General features: G+C 46.0%; 1 protein-coding gene across 1 annotated transcript in view; it reads right to left on the bottom strand.

Annotated features, from left to right (window-relative positions):
- Window positions 1–847: 847 nt before the first annotated feature.
- The window catches only part of ttn.2 (titin, tandem duplicate 2), a 216,303-nt gene continuing 192,404 nt past the window's right edge, over window positions 848–24,746 (bottom strand). Inside the window, 33 exon segments of the mRNA XM_062061968.1 lie at window positions 848–2,089; window positions 2,137–2,430; window positions 2,514–2,910; window positions 3,706–3,831; window positions 3,901–4,287; window positions 4,411–8,636; window positions 8,730–8,940; window positions 9,062–9,444; window positions 9,551–9,856; window positions 10,049–10,624; window positions 10,711–11,010; window positions 11,114–11,419; window positions 11,540–11,855; window positions 11,946–12,214; window positions 12,303–12,605; window positions 12,813–13,115; window positions 13,270–13,569; window positions 13,678–13,968; window positions 14,058–14,651; window positions 16,015–16,296; window positions 16,392–16,694; window positions 16,774–16,937; window positions 17,020–17,161; window positions 17,328–17,627; window positions 17,792–18,082; window positions 18,214–18,525; window positions 18,599–18,901; window positions 18,989–20,720; window positions 20,909–21,243; window positions 21,828–22,127; window positions 22,220–22,507; window positions 22,596–22,889; window positions 22,975–24,741. Coding sequence (XP_061917952.1) covers window positions 1,764–2,089; window positions 2,137–2,430; window positions 2,514–2,910; window positions 3,706–3,831; window positions 3,901–4,287; window positions 4,411–8,636; window positions 8,730–8,940; window positions 9,062–9,444; window positions 9,551–9,856; window positions 10,049–10,624; window positions 10,711–11,010; window positions 11,114–11,419; window positions 11,540–11,855; window positions 11,946–12,214; window positions 12,303–12,605; window positions 12,813–13,115; window positions 13,270–13,569; window positions 13,678–13,968; window positions 14,058–14,651; window positions 16,015–16,296; window positions 16,392–16,694; window positions 16,774–16,937; window positions 17,020–17,161; window positions 17,328–17,627; window positions 17,792–18,082; window positions 18,214–18,525; window positions 18,599–18,901; window positions 18,989–20,720; window positions 20,909–21,243; window positions 21,828–22,127; window positions 22,220–22,507; window positions 22,596–22,889; window positions 22,975–24,741 — 17,027 coding nt within the window. The 3' untranslated portion in view covers window positions 848–1,763.

Genomic DNA, 24,746 nt, shown 5'->3' with positions numbered 1-24,746 from the left:
TATCTTGGAGAGTAGAAGTGATTCTTAGACTTAAGAAAGTTGATAAATAGCTTTTATTCTTAAGTTGGAGAGTAGGACTAAATTTCGCAAATTCTCAGGACTTAAGTGTAAAATGGCACTCTAAGACGCTTAATAAATATGGCCCCTGGTCTTGGTTTGATGTGGTCAGGGGGTCCGTCTGCTTGGATTGTTCACTTTATTGCCAAATTAATTTCTGGAGAAAATATACCAAATCTATGTTATCATTAGATACAGGTTGATACGGGATGAAAGGGCATCTCTATCCTCCTTCAAAACCGCACTAAAAGAACACCTCCAGGCAACTTCAACCCTAAACTAACACCCTCCCTTCCACATCCCACCTCCCCGGATTGTAAATAATCAAATGTAGATACTTATTCTTATGCTTTCTGATCTCTCTCTCTATGTCCACTACTTGCTGTACATATCCTACCAAGTCAGTCCTACACTGTTCCTAATGTCCATTTCTCTGATGATGCAATTGATGACTGAAGTGTTGATACCAACCAAACCTAACCTTCCCCCTCGCCCCCCCCCCCCCCACATTCCACACCTCGATTTGTAAATATTGTAAATAATTCAATGTACATACTATGATGATTATCTTGTGTGATGACTGTATTATGATGTTAGTATATATCTGTATCATGAATCTATTTAAGTGGACCCCGACTTAAACAAGTTGAAGAACGTATTCGGGTGTTACCATTTAGTGGTCAATTGTACGGAATATGTACTGTACTGTGCAATCTACTAATAAAAGTCTCAATCAATCAATGATGTAGGATGTGATATTGACTGACACTCAGGCGCCTTGCTGTGCTGATAATCAAACTTTATTCAATCAGTAATGGGGATTAAATTCAAGGAGGCAGCTCAACTCAGGAAGTCAATCAAAGCAAAGACGAGCTCGGAGCGAGGAGACCCTCGCTGGCGCCGCCGATGACGTCGGGCGGTGCTCGTCAGCTCAAGGTCTACACACTAACACACAAACACGCTGCATACCTCCAGGGGGAGGCTCTGCCTTTGGCTACGAGCGCAGTGAGGACTCTCCACGAGTGATTGGCCAGGTTGATGGAAGGAGGGAGAAAGCCCCGGCGGACGCTCGCGGTCAAAGGCAGAGCGCCTACATCAAAACAAACACGTGCTCAGGCAGTGCAGGCCGCTCGCACTGTGAGCGTGTCATTGAAATGGCAGTACGACATAATCTATCGCGACGTGAGGTCCGGTCGCGCTGCTTACGTCGAGGGTGGACGCAAACAGCGCTCGGGATCTCGCGCTCGTGTTTTTGTCTCAAGTTGAGTAAACGTCAGCAGGGAGAAGCTCTACCTGCTGAGGCAATCTTAGACTTCAACGTAGCGTTGAGGCACACAGTTTAGTTTCTCTGTTTAACAGGGTATTCGTTCCACATAGAACTTTCTCCTGTTAAACCATATTTGGTTTGCTTCTTAAACTTCTTATTATTGTCATAAATAACAATTCATACATCTTTCATAACCGTGAAATCCGGCTATATACATTATGTACATGTCACTGCAAAAGTGTCATCACATCTCATTACATGTTGACACTTGAGTTTGGCATCAACGTCACGTTTGGTACAAAAATAGTTCATATTTACAAGAAGATAAATCTTAGGTCTTTATCGAGTCAAAGAGTTAGCTTGAATCATAAATAAAAAGACAAGGAAAAAGGGTTAAAGGGGTATTCAAATAGTCTTCGACATAATTTTCTTTTCTTTTTTACACCGATCGAATGCTGATTTGAACTGTGGCGGTGTCACATCCCAGCTCGTTGGACAGTTTGAGCGTGTAGGTTCCAGCATCTTCCTTCTTTACCCCCGTGATGATAAGGGTGGTCAGGTCCTCCGAGGTCTCGATGTGGAAGCGACCGCCGGATGACACCTCGATTTTTTTGCCTGCGCGAGACCACTCAATGTGTTTGGCATCGCCCGAGAAGGCGCATGACACCGTCAAGACCTTGCCGGCCTCAATGCTGATGTCCTCTGGCACCGCCTCGATTCTTGGAGCAGAACCTGGAAAAGTAATGAGCCAGCGTTCATTATTTACTCGACACTCAAAAACTGTACAACGGCTGAGAGTCCTCAAGTCGTACCGATGGCTCTGAAGGAGGATCCCGCCATGTGTGAGGTCATATCTGCGAGGCTGCTGGAGCTCAGGGCGTATGACTCTGAGGTCATGGAAGACATACTGGACATGGACATGGTCTCAAACTTCATCTCAGCGGCCATGCTGCTGAAGGAACTGGACTCCTTCATGGAGGACATTGCCTGCTGGGCTGAGGAGGAGGAAAAGGAAGACGATTCTTCCATTGTGCGAACTTCTCTCTTCATCTTGGAGGCCAGGCTGGACGAGGACGACTCCTTGTGACTCATCATCGTCGTGGATCCTAGTGAGCGTTGAAATAGAAAAGCGTGTGTATAAACATTCAGAAGAAAGGCCCCGTAAAGTGACTTGAGACTCGTTGCTTACCTTTAAGTGCCACTTGCTGCTCCCGGTAAGCTGTGATCTTCATGCGAATGGATTTGTACACTTGTCCAGTGAAGGAGAAGGAGGATTTTGAGACTCCTCCCTCTGATGTCATCTCACATGTGTACTGTCCCTGGTCACTGTCTGTCAGGTCGTGAATAAAGAGGCTGCAGGAGCCCTCTGAGTACCTCATTTCAAAATGGCTGCTCTTTGAAAGTCTCCTCCCATTGTAATACCATGACACCTCATTGACGCCACTCTCGCAAACACAAGACATCTTCACCAAGTCTTCAGAGGCCTCAGCCGCTAGCTGACTTATCACTTTGGGCGGCTCTGGGCTTTCAGATTTGATAGTAGGCGGTGACAGGACCTTCTTGGGCGACAGTACGGGAGGTGGAGACTTAATTCTGGATGGGGATTTGACTCCCTCAGGCTCTGGGGACTTTACAGCCCTTGGTGACTTGATAACAGATGGATCTGGAGACTTGATACGTCTTGGTGTTTTGGTGCCAGCAGGTTCTGGGGACTTGATGCCTGAAGGTGTCTTGATTCCTGCAGGTTCAGGGGATTTGACACCTCGCAGTGACTCAGCTTCAGGTGACTTTACCTGCTCAGCAGGTTTAAGGTGTGGTGGTGACTTAGGTCCTGGTTCAGGAGACTTTACACCCCTGGGAGATTTAACTCCCTCGGGTTCAGGAGATTTGATACCAGGAGCTGGTGACTTTAAACCTGGTGACTTCACTCTCAAAGCTGGTGATTTGACTCCTGGTTCTGGGGACTTCACACTGGGTGTTGGTGATTTAATCGAGGACTCAGGAGACTTGATACTGGGTTCTGGTGACTTCACACTGGGGGCAGGAGACTTGATGCCAGGCTCTGGTGACTTCACACTGGGTGCAGGAGACTTGATGCTGGGTTCTGGTGACTTCACACTGGGGGCAGGAGACTTGATGCCGGGCTCTGGTGACTTCACACTGGGTGCAGGAGACTTGATGCTGGGTTCTGGTGACTTCACACCGCGGGCAGGAGACTTGATGCCGGGCTCTGGTGACTCCACACTGTGAACAGGGGACTTGATTCTCGGTTCTGGTGACTTCACACTGGGGGTTGTGGACTTAATGCTGGGTTCTGGTGACTTCACACTCGGAGCAAGGGACTCTGGTGATTTCACACTGGGGCCAGGGGACATTATAACAGGTTCTGGTGACTTAATTCTGGGAACAGGGGATTTGACACCAGGTTCTGGTGACTTCACGCTGGGAGCAGGAGACTTGACTCTAGGTTCTGGTGTCTTCACACTGGAAACAGGGGAGGTCACATACTGTGGTGGCGTTGGGACTGAAGGCTCAGGGGACTTCAAAGGTGGTTCTGGCGACTTGATGCCCTTAACCTTTTTGGGAATTGGTCTGCGGATGGTTAAAGTGAACTGAGCCTCCTGCCTGCCGTCTGAGTTCTCTACGATGACTGTGTAACTGCCCTCATCTGAGGATGTGACGGAGGAGATCTCCAGGTTGGACTTGTACTGAGTACTAGTGACTATAACACGGCGAGAGGAGACTATAGTTCTACCCTCATGCATCCATTTTACGGAGGGTGCAGGCTCTCCATCGATATCACAGGAGAATCGGACTGTCTCACCATCTGCTACTGTCACAGATTGGGGCTTAGTGAGGATTCTGGCTGGAACAGAGGCTCTCACCTTTTGGACTGTAACTTTTTCAGCAGAAGAATACTTTGACTTAGTTTCTGCTGTAGCATGCTTTTCAGTCAAAGAAAACTTGTCTGAGGAGTAGGAAGAGGCAGATGACAGGTATTCAGTAGAACCATACTTGATGGATGGTTCATACCGCTCAGCAGATGAGTATCTCTCAGAAGAAGCCCCATATCTTTCCCTTGTGACGACTTCGCGTTTCTCAGTGATCTTTGTCTTACTCTCTTCCACTTCTAAGTGGGTCTGGGATTCATAGCCAGTTTTGAAATAGGAGGAGTGATAGTGATCAATTCGAGTGACTTCAGGGACGTGCGCTTTAGGGACTTCCTCATCCTTGCGACGGGATGAAAAGGTTGTGTAGGCGCCGCCTGACACATCAAGGGTGGCATAGTCTGAGGCGTCTCCCCTGGAGTTAGAGCAAACGCAGCGATATGTACCACTGTCCTCTTCTTGGCAGTCCAGGATGGTGATGGTCAAAACGCCACTCATGTTGCTAAATACATATTTGTCACTACTTTCACAGATTTCAGTTCCGTTGTGGAGCCATTTCACCTCGGGTTCAGGCTTTGATTGGACATTTAAGGTGAATCTGGTGTCGTGACTGACTGGCACACGGTGAGAGCGCATCCTGACTGTGACCCGGGGAGCGTGATCCAGGCTGAACGGCGTCTGACTAACAACTTGATATTTCCTCTCAGACTTCAGAGCTGCCTTTCTGGCTTCGTAGCGGGACATGATATCAAAACGGGCAGACCGCTCAAATCGGGAGGAGGAACGGGATGACCTCTCAACAGATCTGATGGGGCTTGGAGAGCGGGGCCGCGTTCTCTCTGGTGTGGGGGATCGTCTCTCTATGACCTCGCCTTCTACATCTACAACTGGCTGTGTTCGAGCAGGACGGATCAGCTCAGAGACTGGACGCATTAGCTCAATATATGTGGGGGATAGCGAGCGCCTCCTTCTCATATACTGAGATATGGTACGTTTTTTCTTTGTCTCTGTGACCTCCATAGCTTCATGCCTGACCTCCTGCAACCTAGCTTCATGCTGCACAGCTCGCCGTTCAATGCGAACTGGACTTGCTTGAGGGGAGGCAGAGAAACCTAGTTCTAATTCATCCTCAAGCATCATTCTATCTTGCTCAGTTCTCCTTGAAGACAGATAGTCATCCACAGGCATCAGCAGCTCTTCATCGCTCAGATCGCCCAAAGATCTTCTCCGAGATCTGAATGAAATCTCGGACTCTGGAGACGGTGAACGCCTGGCAGGTCTGACGATCTCCAAATCATCTAAAGTTATTTTTGGAATCCGCCATCTTGGTCTGTACTGGTCTGTGATTCTGGGAAGGGGCATGACGTAAAACTGTTCCCACCTGGATAGGCGAATTCGCCGTTGTCGTTTTTGCACAATTCTCTCCGTCCTCTCTGAAATCATATACTGGTCCTTCAATTTCCGGTACCACTTCATGTCAGAGAGTGGAACAAATTGTTTGATAAATTTGTCCTCATCGAGCACTCTACGGTCATGAACCACAGGCTCAGGGATCTCATATGGCATGAAAATCCTTCGCTCTTCTTCCAGTTTCTTAGTCTCTGATTTCACAACTGAAATGTCAAACTCGCCCTCAATGTTCTTGGTGCTGACGGCAGGCTTGTACATGTCTGCAGCAAATTTCAGAGCCTCTTGGGCTGTTGGGTTGAGAGGCACAAGATCCTCTGTGGCAACAATCTGCTGAGCCATTTTGTTGGTCTTTTCTATTTGCTTCTGGATATGTCTATGTTTCTCCTCGTCAGTCTTATACTCTCTTCTGGTATATGTGAGGCGGTCCACCTTCAGGGTTGCCTGGCAACTCACAGAGCCAGCAGAGTTGATTGCAGTCACTTTGTAGACACCGGAGTCCTCAAGTAAAGTCTCTCTGATGTACAAGACGAAGTGGTCAACATCCTGTTGAATGACAATTGTCTTTGGACCAAACTGGAGAGGATGACCTTCCTTCTCCCATTTCAAAGAAGGATTGGGGATTCCAGACACTCTGACATCAAAGCGGATGCTCTCTCCTTCTGTGCACTCAACATTAGTGAGCAGACGTTTGAATGTGGGTCTCATAGTTTCCTCGGTCACAGGGTGAGGTGTTACAGTAAGGCGGGCCTTGCAGCTATCTTCTCCAAACTTGTTGTTTGCCATCACAGTGTATTCAGCATCATCGCTCATATCGAGGTTGTGGATCATCAACTGGTAGAGACCCTTATCACTTATGAACGTGTACTTGGTGTCATCATCTCCTGGCTTGATTCTCTCTCCATTCTTCAACCATGTAACATGAGGCTCAGGATGCACAGTAATGGTGACACCAAAGCGCACATGTTCGCCAATGTACGCTGCACGATTGTATAAAGGCAGGGTGAACTCTGGTGGTCTGTAGAGGAGGAGGGTTTTTTCCACCCTCCTTCTCAGTTTCTTGATGGAACGACTGACATAGTGTTCCCTGATGCACCTTATTGTCTCAACAAAGAGTTCAGCATAAGCACTATCTTCGCCGTCGCCACTTAACACCTTGCATCTATACAAGCCATCATCACACTCTTGAATGTCCTTCACATAGATACTGGCAAAACCGTTGTTGTATGTAATCTCATACTTAGAACTTGAATGTAACTGGCGGTTGCCAAAGTACCATGTCACCTGGGTGCTTTGGTCAAAGTTTGTAATGTTACAAGTGAATCTAACATGGCCGCCTTCCTCAGCAGAGCCATGCATAACTGGGCCAGCACGTAGTCCCTGGTACTCCGTAACAATCTTCACCTTGCCAACAGACAATCCTCTCTGGTTCCTGAAAGCTCCACCGTAGGCAACACGAGCTGATGAGACAATTGTATCTGTCCTCTTTACAATAGACTGATAGTACCGTCTGTGTCTTAGTGTCCGGATGACTTTGTTACTGACATGTTCAATCTTCATCTTTAGCCACGGGTGCTCCAATGCCTCTTGTGCTGTCATACGAAGCTTCCTGTCCTTGACAAGAAGTCTGTCCACAAAGTCCATAGCCTCCAGACTGATGTCTTTAAATGCTTCACTATCAAAGACATACTCACAAGTGGAGATCTTCTCAACCATTTGTGTCATGGATTCTGCAGCAAATGGATTGAGACCGCTAAGTAGGACATAAGCAATCACACCCACAGACCACATATCTGTGGCTGTTGTAACCAAGTCATGGTGGTGAATCTCAGGGGCACAATACTCTGGAGCTGAGAAGAGCATTCTGATGTTTTCACCTGGTACCAACAACCTAGCTTGACCCATCTCAATTATCTTTACAACATTACTTCTCTTTGTACTGTAGACAATGTTGTCTGGGCGGATATCAAAGTGGCCAAAGTTTTTACTGTGCAAAAACAAGAGTGCAGAGCAGACCTGTCTTAAATAGCGGACAATCTCTTGCTCTGTGAGCTCAAAGCTGCTGGTTCCAAGGCGCTCAAAGATGTCAACTCCAGAAATAAACTCAAAGATTAGGATCATCTCTTCCATACTTTCAAAGTATTCATGCAGGTAGATAATATTCTTGTGTCTTGCGACATTGAAGGCCTCAATTTCTCGAAGAACCAGCTCACGGTCAGTTCCTGTAACCTTGATGAACTTGGCCATGAAGGTCTTCTTAGTAGCAATCTCTACACAACGGTGGACAACTCCAAACTGACAACGAGCCAGCTCCTCACAAATTGTGTATTTCGAGGAGAGCAACTTGACTTTAAAAGACTGAGCAGCTTCTTTGGTAATTTCTTTGGTCTCATCCACTTCCTCATCATAGTTCCTAATCACAGACTTGTCCTCCTTTGTGGTGATGGGTTCTGTTGGCGCAGAAGGAGGACTCATGCCAAATTGGTTCTCTGCGATGACACGGAACTGATATTTTGTCTTGCCGAAGATGTTGATGATGGTAATGTTGCAGTCAATAGTCTGTCCAGCCTTAATCCACCTGTCAGCTGTGGTGGGACATTTCTCCACAATATAGCCTGTGATGTCACTTCCGCCATCATTGGCAGGAGGCTCCCAGGTCAGAGTAATGGAATCCCGGGCAATGTCGCTGACTACTAGTCCTTTAGGAGCTTCCGGAATGTCAGCCACATTCACCTCAATGGTTTGTTTGTCCATTCCAAACCTGTTCTTTGCAGTGATGCTGTAGAAGCCTGTGTCCTTGTTCTGCACTCCCTTCTGGAAGACCAGGGAAGTAAAAGAGCGGGTGGTGATGACCTGGTGATAAGCAGAGTTGGAGAGGATGTCCTGGCCCTTCTGCCAGGTAATTGCTGGTTCGGGCTTGCCAGAGATTGGGATTTTGATAGTGATGTGATCACCGCAAACAGCATGGACTGCTCCCATTCCTTGGAGCTCCTTTGGCAGGAGAATCTTGGCCGGAACTTGAATTACAAAGAATAGCATCATTACTCAGAAAGGATCATTACTAAAACAATGTAATAATACTACAAGTTATCAGCAACATGATTGTCTACCTTCCACTTCCAGGTTTGCAGTGGTGGAGATGGATCCTGACGAATTGGTTGCTCTGACTTGATAGACCGTAGCATCACTGTCATCAGCAGCCGTGATGACCAGCTGGTAATAACCCCCCTTAAACTCCTGGGCTTTAATTTTTGTTCCATCTGCCTGGATCTCCTTACCACTTCTGTACCATTTTACTACAGGTTTGGGATGTCCCACCACCTTGACAAAAGAGGAAAAATCACATTCAATCATTCATCATTATGGAGGTTTACTTTAAGACAGAATAAGTATAAATACTATTTAATAATAAATATGGATGTTAGAATAAAGAGATACACACCTTGGTAACAAAGGTGGCATTTGCATGGTATTTGACAGTCATGTCTCGGATTTCTTCTCTGAATGCAGGAGCACGCAGGGACTGGTCAGACTTGGGAATAATGGGCTCTGAGATGTCACTCCAGTCACTTTCTCCACCCACATTCTCACACTTGACACGGAACTCATACTCAAAGCCCTCTATCAAGCCTGTGACTTCATAGCTGGTCTCCAGAATCTTCTTACTGGTAACGGACATCCACTTGTTCTGCTTCTTCTCACGTTTATCCAGGTAGTAGCTAGAGATTTTAGCCCCACCATCACTGCTTGGTGGCTTCCAGCAGACAACACAAGAGTCCTTCGTAAAGCTGACGATAAAGGGCTGCTGTGGGATGCCAGGTTTTTCTGAGAAACAAATATAAATAGTGGAATGAGCTAAAAGTAAAGAAATTATTATATCATGCTGTATTTAGACTTATTTCCTGTTTGTGCATATATAGACCTGACTCACCAAATGGACTCTTGATGATCACTACCGAAGGGATCTCCAGAGACTCGCTGACACCGTACTGATTTTGAGCAGAAACTCGGAAGTAGTAACCGGCACTCTCAACGAGGTTAGGTACTCGACATGTGGTTCCAGAGACAGAGGAGGACACAAGGTTCCAAAGTTCTCCCTCTTTAGCCATGCGTTTCTCCACAATGTAGTTAGTGATCATTGAGCCGCCGTCATCTTTGGGAGCCTTCCAGCTGATAATAATGGAGTTCTTCAGCAGACCTTCAACCACCAATGGGCCTTCTGGGATACATGGCTTATCTGGGTGAAACCAAACAGAGGGATTTAGGTTTGCGTGTTGCTGAATACTACCAAAAGCAACTATTGTTAAGTTGATTATGCCTAAAAGGATTGGTTCTGTGGGTAAGCACTGCATTTTAAACTGCACACAAAAGTATATATAATTAGGGTTTTAAAGAGGAATGTTCCATTAAGCTAAAATCATCATATTACCTTGGATTTCAACCCGTAACACAGTGTCGACAGTTCCAAACTTGTTGCTCAGCTGCACTTTGTAACGGCCAGCATTGGTCTTCCTTTGGACGTTCCTCACCACCAGATGGGTGTAGCTCTCAGTGTTTTCAATAATCACATTCTCAGATGGGTTCAAAGGCTTCTTGCCATAGAACCACATAATCTGGGGAATTGGACGGCCAATGTAGACAACATGGAGGCGGAGGCTGGTACCAGCTCCGGCATTGTACTTCTCCTTCAGTGGGAAGCCAGGGTGAAACTGAGGTGCCGCCTGTAGTCTGAGTTTTCCGCTGGTCTCTATCTCTCCAGCTTCATTGATGGCCCTGCAGGTGTACAGACCCTCGTCTTCCTGCTCGTCTGTCAGGATGCTGAGGGAGTGGTTGCGTCCGTCTGAGCTCATCTTGTACTTGCGGCTCTGGATCAGTTCCTTGCCATAGCGGTACCACTTGATCTCAGGCAGAGGTCTGCCAATAACGCTGCAGGATAGAGTACCGGACTCTCCAAGCTTGGTTGTTACGTCATGAATGTCTTCTTTCAAAGCTGGAGTCTCACCGACTGCATATGATAAAAATGTTTTATTTAAAATAAGCGTTTCGCAGCATATTTGGTGTTTTTAATGGTCAAGTGAGAAAGACACTCACCGCTTAGCTTTGTCTTGATGCCCATGGAGGTGCGACGAGGCCTACTGAATCCAGCTTCGTTCTCTGCAAAGATTCTGAACTCGTACTCTGTGGCCTCCATCAGGCCACCCATGGTGAACTGACGGTCTTTGGAGCGCTCTTTATTGCACTTCTTCCAAGCACTTTCACCGGCCTGCCTGAATTCAACCCAGTAACCCAGGATCTCCTTGCCTCCATCAAAATTGGGACGCAGCCAGTGGATGGTTATGCAGTCTTTGGTAACAGAAATGATGTCGATCTCTCCTGGTTGACTGGGCGTGTCTGTTAATAACACAGGAGATAGTTTAGAAGGCATCAATGAACTCATCCATACAACAAAATATCTTCATCTGATTGCACAAGGCATCATGTAAAACTGACGCACCAAATGGATCTTTGCAGACCACTGACTCAGAAGCAGGCCCCGGCTCACTCTGCCCGATGTCGTTTTGAGCCACAACTCTGAACATGTACTCTGCATCGGGGATGAGGCCAGTGATGTTGTACATGGTTGTGGTAATGTGAGTCTTGTTGTGGCGGACCCACTTCTCCGTTGAAACCTCCCTCCTCTCAACAAAGTATCCTGTGACACGGGAGCCCCCATCATCCCGGGGGCGTGCCCAGGATAGAGACACAGAGGACTTAGCCACTTCCATGATCTCTGGAGGATTGCTAGGAGGTTCTGGTGGGCCTATATTTTAATACCATGAGAGAAAGAGCATACTGTTAAATGCTTTGTGCTGACCTGAGCACTATTGTGCCTCTATGACTCAGATGAGTTTTAAAATATTGTAGAAACATCAGTACTCACACAGCGGTGTCTTTGGTGTGACAGCCTCTTCAGACTTTAGAGACCGGCTCACACCAAACAGATTTTCAGCAGAGACCCTGAAGTGGTACTGCACATTTTCTTTAAGGCCTTTAACCACCAAGGAGTTCTCCTTAACCCTTGCATCCACAGTGTACCAAGCAGCCTTGGGGACTTCTCGCCTCTCCACGATGTATCCTAGGAGGTCAGAGCCACCATCATCTGACGGGGGCCTCCAGCTGACTCGAACTGATCTGGCTTGGATATCGTCAAACTCCAGAGGGCCTTCTGGAGCATCGGGGCGACCGATTACCTTCACCTACAGACATAAAGATGTCCCCAGTGTCATGATAGTTTCTGTACGAGCAGGATTCTAATTGACCAACTGATGATTAGCCGAGCAAGTTACCTTGATGTACACAGCTTTTTTGCCACATTTGTTCTCCAACACAAGGTCATAAGTTCCCGTGTCATCCCTGTGTGCCTCCTTGATGACAAGTTCTGTTATGTCATCCTGGATGGCAATCATAGCCCGGTGGGAGATATCACGTCCATCCTTGGTCCACTTACATGTAGGAATGGGTTTACCCTTGATGGGCACAGACAGGCAGATGACTCCTCCTTGCCGCACCACATATTCCTCTTCGTATTTAGACTCAAGCTCGTATTCAGGGTAAACTAAGGAGGACATATTGGACATTTTGGTTAGATGGATTACTGCTAATGTCTATTTCAGTATATATATGACAAAATTTATTTATCTTACTGAGCATCTCCTGGACTTTAACCACCCCAGGAATCTCTGCGGCTTCTCCAGTGCCACCAGCATTACAGGCGATGACTCTGAACTTGTACTCTGCACCCTGGGGCATGTGTGTGAGTGTGTACTCGCACATCTTGGTGGGTGTTGTATTGCACAGGGTCCACTCCACTTGATCCACCTTCTGCATCTCAATCAGGTAACCAGTGACAATGGAGCCACCTTCCTCATCAGGAGGTAGCCAAGCCAGAGACACAGATGTTCTGGTGGTGTCTGTGACTCTCGCATGAACTGGAGGACCTGGTGGTTCTTTTTAACAATAGAAAGTACATTTCGTGTCAGATTTATCCAAACTAGGGAAGAGGCTTGTTGAATAAGTCTGGTTGCGAAATGCTAAATATCAAAATAACTTTTGATTCGTTTTAAGTGTTGATTTGGGCTGATTACAGTTACATTTGCACATACTTATATAAGAATACCTAGACAATAGAATAACATACAAAAATAATACAATACCTATGGGGTCCATGGCAACAGTGATGGAGGAGCTCTTGCTGGGTTTGCCTGTTCCTCTGGAGTTGATGGCCGTGACACGGTATTCATACTCAAGGCCTTCAATCAGACCAGAGGAGCGGTACCTGGTCATAGTAACAGGGTTTTTGTTGATCCTCAACCATCTATCAGAATGTGGTTCCTTGCGCTCAATGATATAGCCAGCTATGGTGGAGCCCCCATTGTCCTCTGGTGGATGCCAGGTCAGGGTCATGCCCTCGTGAGTGACATCAATAACCTCTGGTCTGCTTGGAGGCCCAGGGATGGCTGCAAAAGTAAACCATAAGCTGGATCAACAGGCAAATCATACACAGATAATTGTGGATGAATCAAACATTGCAAAAGGGCTTCAACAAATGTTGTCAATGTCAATAAGTCTACAAAAACAACAACAGGAACTGTCAGACAGGCAGAAACTCACTCTTGGCGCTCTTGCATTCCACGACTTCTGACTGCACAAAGCTACCAACGCCAAAGCGGTTCATGGCAGCGACGCGGAACACATACTCGGTTCCCTCGGAGAGTCTGGTGAATTTGAAGCAAGGTCTTGTCACTGATTCAGAGATGGTAATCCACCCAGGCCGGTGAGCATCACGCTGCTCCACCACATAGCCACTGACATTTGCACCACCATCTTTCTGTGGAGGTTCCCAACTAATTGTTACTGACACACCGTCAACCTCTACGACTTTCACGGGACCAACTGGTGCGCCAGGTTTGTCTGGAAAAATACGAGATGAAAATGAGATCACACTGCAAAAAACGTTGCCTATCATTTTTGAAACGCTACATTTTGATTGTGATTCTGTACAATGCAATGTCTACTTACCAAGAATGATAACCTTGATAACTTCAGTTGCTACACCAATGGCATTCTTCACCTCCAACATATAGTCGCCTGTGTCATCAATGGTGGTCTCGCGGATAACGAGATGGCTGTATTTGCCATTGCTTTCGATTTTGATACGGTCCAAACTGTCCTTCAGCTTTTCACCACCAAAGAACCAGGAGCAGACAGGCTGTGGTTTCGCCTTAATGGGCAAGTTCAGGTCGATGGGCTTACCACGGGTTATATGGACAATCTTCTGAGAAATGCCTGTTATGTCAATCTTTGGCATCACTAGTGACAAGACAGGCAGCATGCATGTGTCAGGTAAAATGACAAATGTGGGAAGTCCTTTCATTACTGCTGAAGTCTGAGTCTCTTACCGTTGATTTCTTGAATGGTGACAGGAGTGATTATGTCCATGGGCTCACTGGTTCCTCTACTGTTACTGGCTCGGATCCTGAACAAGTACTGGTCATTCTCTGTCAACGACTGGATGGTGTGCTGGTAAATAGAAGCCTTGACAGTAGCCACTGTGCTCCACCTGTCTGAAGGCACCTTACAGGCCTCAATAATGAAGCCTGTCAGTCTGCTGCCACCGTCATGCAGTGGTTTCTCCCAATTCAGAGTGACTGAGGACTTTGTGACATCAATGATCTGGAGGCTCACAGGCACTGATGGTACTTCACACACCAGCACAGCCTCAGATGTCTCGCAAGGCTCGCCAACGCCATAGATATTCTCTGGCAGGACTCTAAAGAAGTAGTGCAGACCCTCTTCCAGGCCAGTGATTCTGAACAGAGTTTTTCTACATTCTGTAGTGACAGTCTTATAAGACTTCATGCTGGCTTCTCGCTTCTCTATAATGTAGTTGCTGACGTGGGCGCCACCATCAATGCTGGGGACGTCCCACGTAATGACAACTGATTCTTTGGTATAGTCCTTCACTTTTACAGAACCTGGAGGACCAGGGGTGTCTGCAAGAAACAAGAATAAACTAAATCAGACTACAGTTTAAGCTTTAAAGGGGAATTGCACTTTTTTTGGAATTTTTGTTATTACAAGTGCTAACTTAGACAAACTATAATTAGCACATATAGCTGAAGAGCTGGTTGCTACGATATTGATTTTATGAGCTGGTAGGCTGCTTTCTCGGTTTGGAGATTGTAAAAGTTAATTATATTTCATAAATAATGCCTTTCACCTTGGTAGTAGAAGGATGAGGACATAATCCGACAAGTTGGTCAACTTTGGCATCCAATTTAGACCCGGCAGTGGCGAGAAAGACACGAAAAGACGCTTTGTTCAACCCCCCTTTTTTCCTCGCGGGGATTGTGAGTAATTTTTTATCCAAATGGAAATATATGAAGTGTCTAAGAGTCAGTGTCCTAGTAAAAGTGATGTTTTATTATGTTTGTTGGCTTTCGTAAAGTCTGCAGTTAGTTATCAGTGATGTTGTTGAAAGAAAAAGCGAACATAGTGATGTGTGTGTGAAATTAATGCACCACTGTATGCTCAAGATGAGAAAAATACTTAAATATTGCATGTTATTTTGAATGTGCCTGTTATTATATGTATATGTTGGAATAATTGTTTGTAGGTTATCACAAAAATACTTTGTGTTACATTGTGTTCCTGATATGAAGATAAAAGGCTGTCTTCGTGGCCTACCAAGAGGAAGAAGGCTCGTAAAACTCCACTGGGACTTCAAAGCGGACAGATGGCAAGATTTTCCCAAACTTCCTGAGGAACTGTCTTTGAACTTTTTTTATGGAACAGTCTTTGAACTATTGTTATGGTACTCTCTTTGAAGTATTGTAACAAACTCTTTTTGAAGCAATTCAAGAACTCTCTGTGAACTAGAAAGCAACGCTATTTACGACCCGCTGCCCTCTTGAAGCAGCTGTGGGCAGGTGGGGGGAGAAAATCAAATAAAGAAAGGAGGAGGCCAATCTCTGGCAGTGCGTGGTGCAGGACTGTACAGGGAGTGCAGTGGCCACGTAGCTCTCCATGGGTACAAATTTTATTCTGTCTCTGTTTGATTCTTTGTCTCTTGTCTGTTTAATAGATGTCAACAGTGTTTGAACCTGACAGTATACTTACAGCGTGTATATACAACCTTGATGGAGGAGGTTTTTATTTTTAGGCACTTTATAGGCAGAATGGAGCGGCTGCTATAAACTCAATTGGAAGCGGACTTTTGATCGCATTCATTTACTAGTTAGAATGCATAAGAAAAAGAAAACATTCTTACATAAGAATTGTGAATGATAGGCAAAATTCTAAAAAAGGTGCAGTTCCGCTTTAAATATTGCACAATATCTTTGCATCCCAACCTACCATAGACTTTGACCAGGATAGTGGCACTCTTCTTGCCTGATGGGTTTTCAGCTTCAACAACATATTTTCCAGAGTCATAGCGGTCAACTTTTTCAACAATCAGCATGGTGTAGCTATCTGTCGTCTCAATGAAGCCCCGGCTCTGTAGCTCCACCCCAGTCTTCCTCCAGCCCACCACCGGCGTTGGGCGACCGCCAACAGTCACAAACAGTCGCAAAGTTCCTCCAGCACGAAGGCAAACGGTCTTCTTCAGGTTATCATCTAGTTCCAGGTCGGGCATTTCTGAGAGGAAAAGTCGTTAGAGAGTCAGATTGCATTGTAATTGCAACATTTAAAATGAACTATGCTCTCTGAAATGCTACTTTGCAGAGACTCACCAATTTTCTCCAGTGGCTCAATCTCAGCGCTAGGTTCACTGAATTCTCCCGTGCCATTGTTGTTTATAGCTGCCACCCTAAATCTGTATTTCTTATTTGCAACCAGACCGCCGGCCATATACTCATTGGTCTTGAGGGGCTTGGTAGTGGCACGGTACCACTGCTCAGAACCTTCCTCAAGAATTTCAACCACGTAACCCGTGACATCTGAGCCACCGTCATACATGGGCCTGGTCCAAGTCATGTTGATACTGTGTTTAGTTGAGTCTGTGATGCGAGGCATCGATGGAGGAGCTGGGGTGTCTACAATTAAATAGAAGCATATTTTTAAATGATGTCTAAGTGCAAATCAACAGCCAAATATGCGAACCAGGAGTCTTACATGTTGGGTCTTTGCAGATAATGTGTGACGAAGCGTCACTGGGCTGGCTGGGTCCTGCCGCATTGATGGCGGTCACTCTGAACTGGTATTCGCTTCCTTCCAGCAGACCTGTGATCTTCAAACGTGTATCATAGATGGTGTAAGTCTTATTGACCCGTGTCCACCTGATTTTAAAAAGGAGAGAGAAGGTGTCAAAGCATTGAGAAAACTTAGCGTTTCACAACATCAAAAGTATGTCCCTCTTACATTGTGCTGCTCTTTTCCCGTTTTTCTAGGATGTAGTTTTTGATCTCACTGCCACCATCACTTTGTGGCTTCAACCATTCGATGATAATGTGTTCTTTACCCACTGCTGTGGCCTCAGGTGTGCCTGGTTGGGAGGGGATGGCTAAAATAGAGATATGCCGGGTCAGTGTCACAGCAATAACAACACAAATAAATAATTTCCACCTTTTGCACGCACCAAATTTACACTAAATTAAAAACATATAAGCTGTTTGTGAAACTAGACCAAATTATTTATTTTTATATTATATTTAAAACGGAAATCTTACTGTAAGCGTTCCGAGCAATGACAGGCTCAGATTCCAGTGGAACTCCAGGTCCAAACTTGTTGACTCCCCGAACTCTGAAGATGTACTCATTGTTCTTGATCAGCCTGGTGCTGACACATGACAAGCTCTTGCACTCAGACTCCATCATTACCCAGTTGAGTCGACTAGTTTCACGTCGTTCAACAATGTAATGGCTGACGATGTCGCCACCGTCCTCCAGCGGGATCTTCCAGGACACTGTGCACTTTTCCTCTGTAACTCTGCTGATCATGATCTTATCAGCTGGAGGCCCAGGAGTGTCTGAGAGGTACCAAAGAATAGTTAGATCAGGGTATACACCTTACAGAAATATTGAGGTAAGTCTTAGTTACTTATTCAAATGTTTGATGTAGGCAGCTTTTATTTAGGCACTTTATTCATTAAGAACTTTTATTATAGTAAAAAGCAAAATGTCATTGACTGACCCAAAACTTTAACCGTCACAGTAGCAGTCTTGATTCCGTTGACATTCTTGACGGTGAGGAAGTATTTGCCGGTGTCAAATCTGTCACAGTTTTTGATTACAGCCATTGCTCTTGTGCTTGTGTAGGTCAGCGAGTACTTTTCTCCCAGTTCCAGAACCTTTTCACCCTTTGACCAGTAAACAGTGGGTTCTGGTTTGCCACCAATAATACCGTCCAGGACGACATCAGAGCCGGCGGTGACAACGACAGTCTCACCCACCAACTTGCTGTCCAGCTCTGCTTTGGGAGGAGCTGATGCAGGAAAGAGACAATTCCATTTTTACTTTAAGAACTTCAGTGTTTATGAGATAAACGTGAAACACGGTCACCTCATGCGATGAATGCTCACAAAAACACATTCCCTTGTCACATTTAGAACTTACAATATTCATCCTTGCATGTAACTGGTCCTGTGGATACAGAAGGCACACTGTGGACTCCTGCAGCATTCTTGGCAATGATGCGGTACTCAAAGGTTTCTCCCTCTCCCAGGTTGGTGACTGTGAAGTAGTTCTCCGTGATGGTTGTGTAGTTGCATTTGAGCCAGCGGTTGTCATCCCACTCATCAGTACTGTAGACTTTTCTCTCCACCACGTAGCCAACTAACTTGCTGCCACCGTCATTGACAGGCACAGTCCAGCACAAAGACACAGAGGAGCGAGTGATGTCTGTCACCTGAGGGTTTCCAGGAGGGTCTGAGGAGAGGAAAGTAAGAGTTTGAATCATATATGAAAAAATATATATAATGTCATGGGGACCTTTACTCACCAACAGGGTTGAATGCAACCACAGGTCTAGAGGCCTCACTGGCCTTGCTAATTCCAGCTAGGTTCATGGCATAAACTCTAAACTGGTATTCCAGACCCTCAATCAGGTTGGACACTTTGTAGTGGCACTCCAGGCAGGGCAGCTTGTTCTCCCTCACCCACAGAATAGTGTTCCGCTCTTTCTTTTCAATCCAGTAACCCGTCACTTTGCTGCCACCATCGGCATAAGGCACGTCCCATTTTATGCTGATGGCATTGGCAAACACTGACAACACGTCTGGACGAGTTGGAGGACTTGGAGGAACTATAGAAGACAATAAAATGGATTCTTAAAAAAATCCCTTTATATTTAACATAAAATATCAATCTAATGATTAGGATATTAACATACCGAATGGATGTTCAATGACCACAGCGGCACTTTCGATGGACTTGCTGACTCCAAACTTGTTCTCAGCACACACTCTAAATGTGTACTCCATATACTTGGTAAGATGAGTGACCCTGATGGTAGTTCTCATGACACTGGAATTGACCACTTGCCAAGAGGCTGCCCCAGACTCTCGCTTCTCAACTATATAATTGCTGATTTCAGTGCCACCATCATCAGATGGCTCAGCCCATGACAGAGTGCAAGTTTCAGAGGAGACACCAGAAATCACCACAGGGCCTGTAGGAGGGCTTGGTCTTCCAACAACCATTACAGTCACAGTGAAGGTTTTGACACCTGCAGCATTCTCCAGGGTCAAGTAGTATTTGCCACTGTCACTTCTTTTGCTGTCTTTTACCACCAAAATGGTTCTCTCTGCTGTGGTCTTTATGGAAAGTCGGTCTGTCTCCTTCAATTTCATTTCTTCCAGCTTCCAAGTGACTTTGGGAGCAGGTCTGCCACTGATTGGGATGTCAATGATAAAGGTATTAGAGGTCTTACAGGTAACGAGCTGGTTGGTAATGCTGCTGAGGTCAGCTGTGGGTTCGATACGAGGCTCTTTGATGATTACAGAGCTGAAGGTGCCCTGAGGCTCGCTAATTCCAGCGTCATTTTTGGCCTTGACTCTGAAGTCATACTCCATGTTCTCAGTCAGACCCTCCACTAGCATCTTTAAGGACTTGGTCTCTCCAGCAACAACCCAGTGATCGGTGAACATGGCTCTGAACTCAACTATGTAGCCTCTGATGCGGCTGCCTCCATCATGCTCAGGCTTAAGCCACACCAGTGAGGCTGTGGAATTGGTGGTGTCGACCACGTCTAGTCTCTTTGGTGGGGCAGGTTCCTCTGTGGCAATGATGGGTTCTTTCATCTCATGAGGCTCTCCTTGGCCGTACTGGTTAACAGCAATCACTCTAAACAGGTAAGGCACACCGATGTCTAGACCAGTCACCCTGATCAACTGGCGAGAGCACTTCGTACTGACTTCTTGCCAGGCCAGGCGGCTCGCTTCGCGCTTGTCCACAACATAATGGTGGATTCTGGATCCACCATCAGTGTTCGGGGCATCCCACATCATGGTTAATGCTCCGCGTGTGACATCTTTAAAGCTGATGACTCCCGGAGGTCCGGGTGTGTCCAGGACTTTGACAGTGAAAGTAATGGACTTGCGTCCGCTGTTGTTTTCCAAGGAGAGTGTGTATTTGCCGGCGTCATTCCGTGTGCAGCCCTCGATGGTCAGACTAGAGGAGGAATCCGTAGTGCTGACGTCAGCCATTACTGATAGTTCACCGTCTACTCTGGACCAGATAGCAAGAGGTGATGGTTTGCCACGGAAAGCAACATGAAGGGAGACATTGCCGCCATTTTTCACGACGTGTGTCTGCTTGAAGTTGGCATCAATATCAAACTCAGGAGATGTTAGTCTATCCAGAGCCTGTACAGCGCTGGGCATCATTGAGGATTCACCTTCCCCAGATCCGTTCACAGCACTGATCCTAAACTTGTAGAGCTCACCAGGAATCAGGCCGTTAACGGTGTACCGGGTGTTTATGCAAATCTGACTATTTACCCGATGCCACTCTTCAAGACTGGCCTTGCACATGTCGATGTTGTAGCCAATGATTGGTAGGCCCCCGTCAAAGACCGGCTTGGTCCATTCCAGGGTGACAGAGGATTTGGTAGAATCAATAACCTGATTAACAGAACATAGTTAGTATTCAATTTCCCTAAAAGTGTAAAACAAAACAAAAATAATTGACTGGCAGGATTTGTTTTTTCATGCATGATGAAAAGACATTTCTTCATCATTCTTTTATGACTTTACGTATTGATCATAGTAATAGTCAAGTTTAGCTTTCTGTGGTCTTGATACCGACATACCTTGATGACTGTGGGGGCACTGGGGGTACTGGTTGGCTCTTTACATTTGAAGAGCCTGGAGGTGCCACTGGCAGGTCCGACACCAGCACCGTTTTCAGCCATGACACGGAACTCATACTCATTGCCCTCAGTGAGGTTGGTGACTCTATGCCTGAGCTCTGTAATGGGCCTCTTTGCAGAGACCTTTAACCAGCGCAGACTCTTCTTCTCACGCCTCTCCAAAATGTAGTGCTTGATCTCATTCCCACCGTCTGACCTTGGTCTGGTCCAGCACAGGGTAATGCTGTCACCAGTAACATGTGTAGCATCTGGGATACCAGGGGCTTCGGGCACAGCTAGGAATCACAAAAAAATATTAGGGAATTGAAGTGAAATATATTTATATATCGACTTTTTCTCTAGAGCTTCAAAGCGCTTTACATTGTGGAATCCAACGCCGCCCCATAAGGCTCTGTATCGGAGGTAAAATTATAAAACATTATAGTATGTAACAACAGAACACAAGATTCCAATTAAAATTTTACTTCATTATATACCATCAAACAAATAAATAAAAAAGAGTATATGGTGAAACCTGTTTAAGTCAGTCTTGTTCATGACAACAAAAAATGCTTATGTCGACTAACTCTTCAGGTCCAGGTCTACTGTTTTAGTATTAAAAAGTGCCCGTTTAAGCTAACGTCCACTTTAACTTTAAGACTCAACACTTAATTTCTATGTAATGTAAGCTTCAAAACCTAGATTCTACAAATGAAATTAACAAAATGCACACACTTTCTGTAATTGAAAAAAAGATGGTTAGCCGCCAAAAGAAAGACATACAACGAAAAAGACCCATTTTTGGTTTAGTTTCACTGTATAATGGTGGCAAACACAGTGTTTGTAATGGTTTGTCCTTCTTTGTTCGACATGTACTTACTGTATTGCATCTGTGCAATGATGGGAACAGAGTCGAGTGGTTTCCCAACACCAAACTTGTTGACAGCAGAGATTCTGAACTGGTACTCGTTGGCCTTGATGAGTTTGGTGGCGTTGAATGAGCAGGCTTCACACTTAGAGGTGACCATGGCCCAAGAAATCCTAGATGTCTCCCTCTTTTCCACTACGTAGTGTGTGATGGCAGCACAACCATCATTCTCTGGAGGGTTCCACCATACTGTGCATTTTTCAGCTGTGATGCTGGTGAAACGGATGGGACCGTCAACAGGCCCAGGGGTATCTGAAAATACATAAAGTGTGAGATGATTAAAAAAATGAACTGACTGTATTACATAGACACCGAAAGGAACATTGTCATGAGGAGGTAGTTACCTTGAACTCTGACATTGACATCAGCTCTCTTCGTTCCAGAGCTGTTCTTGGCTTCGACAGTGTAGATACCACGGTGATTTCTGTTTGCATCGCGAATAAACAGGCTGCTTGTACCAATACCAGTTGTAATCTCAATGTCAATTGTGGTCCTCTTGTCGATTTCTTTTCCATCCTTGTACCAGGCCACATGGGGTACTGGACGGCCAGTAATGTTGCAGCTAAGCTTTACATTCTCTCCAGCTCTCAGTGTTTGCACCTGGTCTGGGGACCACTCAATCTCGGGAGAAACTAAAAATTCAGAAATAATTCATGAGGACTTGTAATTTAAGTTTTGACAGATCCTTTTAGTATTTATTTACTGTGATAGACCACTTACTGCTTTCATCCTTTGTCATGATGTATCCAGAAGAGTTGGATGGTGGACTGACAGTGCCCACAGCATTCCGGGCAATAACCCTAAATTCAAATCTGTCTCCAGCGGATAGACCAGTCACAGTAAACTGAGTCTCACTAATATCTGTGAAGTTGCACCGCAGCCACTTCCCTCTGCCTTGGCGTCTCTCCACGCTGTAGGCCACAATCTTGCTACCACCATCCTTCTTGGGGATGTCCCATGTCAAAGTGACAGAGTCTCTCGTCACATCGATGCACACTGGGGTGCCAGGTGGATCTAAAGAGGATTCACCAAAACATTGGGTCAAATGTTGTTCTAACAATTGAACATTTATTCATACACTAGCTTTGAGTGTCCTTACCAACTGGAGAAATAGCCAGAGCATGTTTACTCTGTTCGCTAACAGGGCTGAGCCCAGCATTATTCTCTGCATAGACTCTGAAAGAGTACTCCAGTCCCTCCAAAAGGCTGATAATCCTGTACTCGCTGTTAGAAATGATGGTAGAGTTCACTTTCTGCCACAGAAGACTGTTCCTGTCCTTTTTCTCAATGTGGTAGCCAAGAATGGGGGATCCTCCATCAAAACCTGGTGCTTCCCACCTAATGGTCATTCCGTCACTGGTGATGTTGAAGGCAAGAGGCTTCCCTGGAGCGCCCGGGGGTTTGTATTGATGCTGAGCAACAATTTCTGTGGAATTGAGTGCATCACTGACCCCATATTTGTTCTCTGCACGAACTCTGAACTGGTATATAGCTCCCTTGACCAGGTTAGGTATCTTGAAGGTAGTTCTGACCACACTAGAGCAGACCATCTTCCAGGTGGCTTGGGAAGTCTCGCGCTTCTCCACACTGTAGCAGGTAATCTCACCACCCCCATTCTCCTTGGGCTCATCCCAAGAGATGATAATACCCTGGGCTTTGATTTCATCAAAGCGGATAGGACCAACAGGTACAGATGGGGGTCCCAGAATGATCACATTGATATCGAAGTAGTTCTTGACAGCTCTGTTGTCCAGAACCAAGGTGTACTGACCAGCATGTTCCTTCTTGGCTCCTCTGACTGTAACTGATGTCTTGTTGTCAGTGGTCCTGAAGCGGATCGTGTCGCTTTCCTTTAGAGGCAAATTATCTTTCAGCCAGCTGATTGTAGGCCTTGGTTTCCCCATGAAAGGCAGCTCAATGTGGATGTTTTGACCAACACGAACAGCCAGTTCTCCATTGGGGTAGTCACTAAGGCTGGCCTCAGGTGGAATGATGAAGTCCATCACTGTGATTGGACCAATTTGGGAGAAGTCACTTTTGCCTTTCTCATTCTTGGCAAACACTCTGAACTCCGTTTCAGAATTCTCCTGAAGTCCCGTCACCTCACAGGTACAACGCTTGCAAGTGGCACCCAAAGTCCAGGTGGTTTTATCTTCGGGTCTCTTTTCGATTATGTATTCAGTAATGTGGCTTCCGCCGTCATGGTCAGGTCTAGTCCACTGCAAGGTAACAGAGGTCTTTGTGGAATCAAGCATTACCAAGTTTTTAACTGCTCCGGGGGTCTCAGTGGCTCTGACAGGCTCAGAGGTCTCACAAGTGTCACCCACTCCAAACTCGTTTTCAGCAGACACACGGAAGAAGTAAGCAATATCCTCCTCTAGGCCTGACACCTTGTAGGATGTATTGGCACACTCATCGGTAATCATCTGGTAAGCCTTCATGGTGGATGCCTTTTTCTCAACAATGTATTTGGTGACTGGGGAACCACCATCAATAAGAGGCGCTTCCCAGCTCAGTGTCAGTTGTCCTCTTGTTACATTCTTAATCATTAGTTTTTGGCAGGTGGAGGGACTGTCCAAAACCTTCAGGGATACTGTTATGATCTTCGGTTCTCCCACACCATTCTCAATCTCCAGCAAATACTTCCCACAGTCATCACGGGTGACCTTGGGAATGTGAAGGGTGGTGGCAGACTCAGTGCTAGTAATGGTACAGCGGTTGTCAGCAGCCATGTTACGGTCACCACGGCGCCAGGTGACACTGGGGGTGGGACGTCCTTTCAGAGGAATAAACATTTCCACGTCACGCCCGGCTCGGGCAGTATAGTGGGTCGTCATTGAAATGTCTAGATCCAAATCAGCCTCCTCTGTT

This window comes from Entelurus aequoreus, linkage group LG10 (genome assembly GCF_033978785.1).
Source record: "Entelurus aequoreus isolate RoL-2023_Sb linkage group LG10, RoL_Eaeq_v1.1, whole genome shotgun sequence".
In the NCBI taxonomy this organism is placed as follows: domain Eukaryota; kingdom Metazoa; phylum Chordata; class Actinopteri; order Syngnathiformes; family Syngnathidae; genus Entelurus; species Entelurus aequoreus.
The sequence above is the reverse complement of the archived record's forward strand: the minus strand, read 5'-3'. Positions and strand labels throughout refer to the sequence as shown.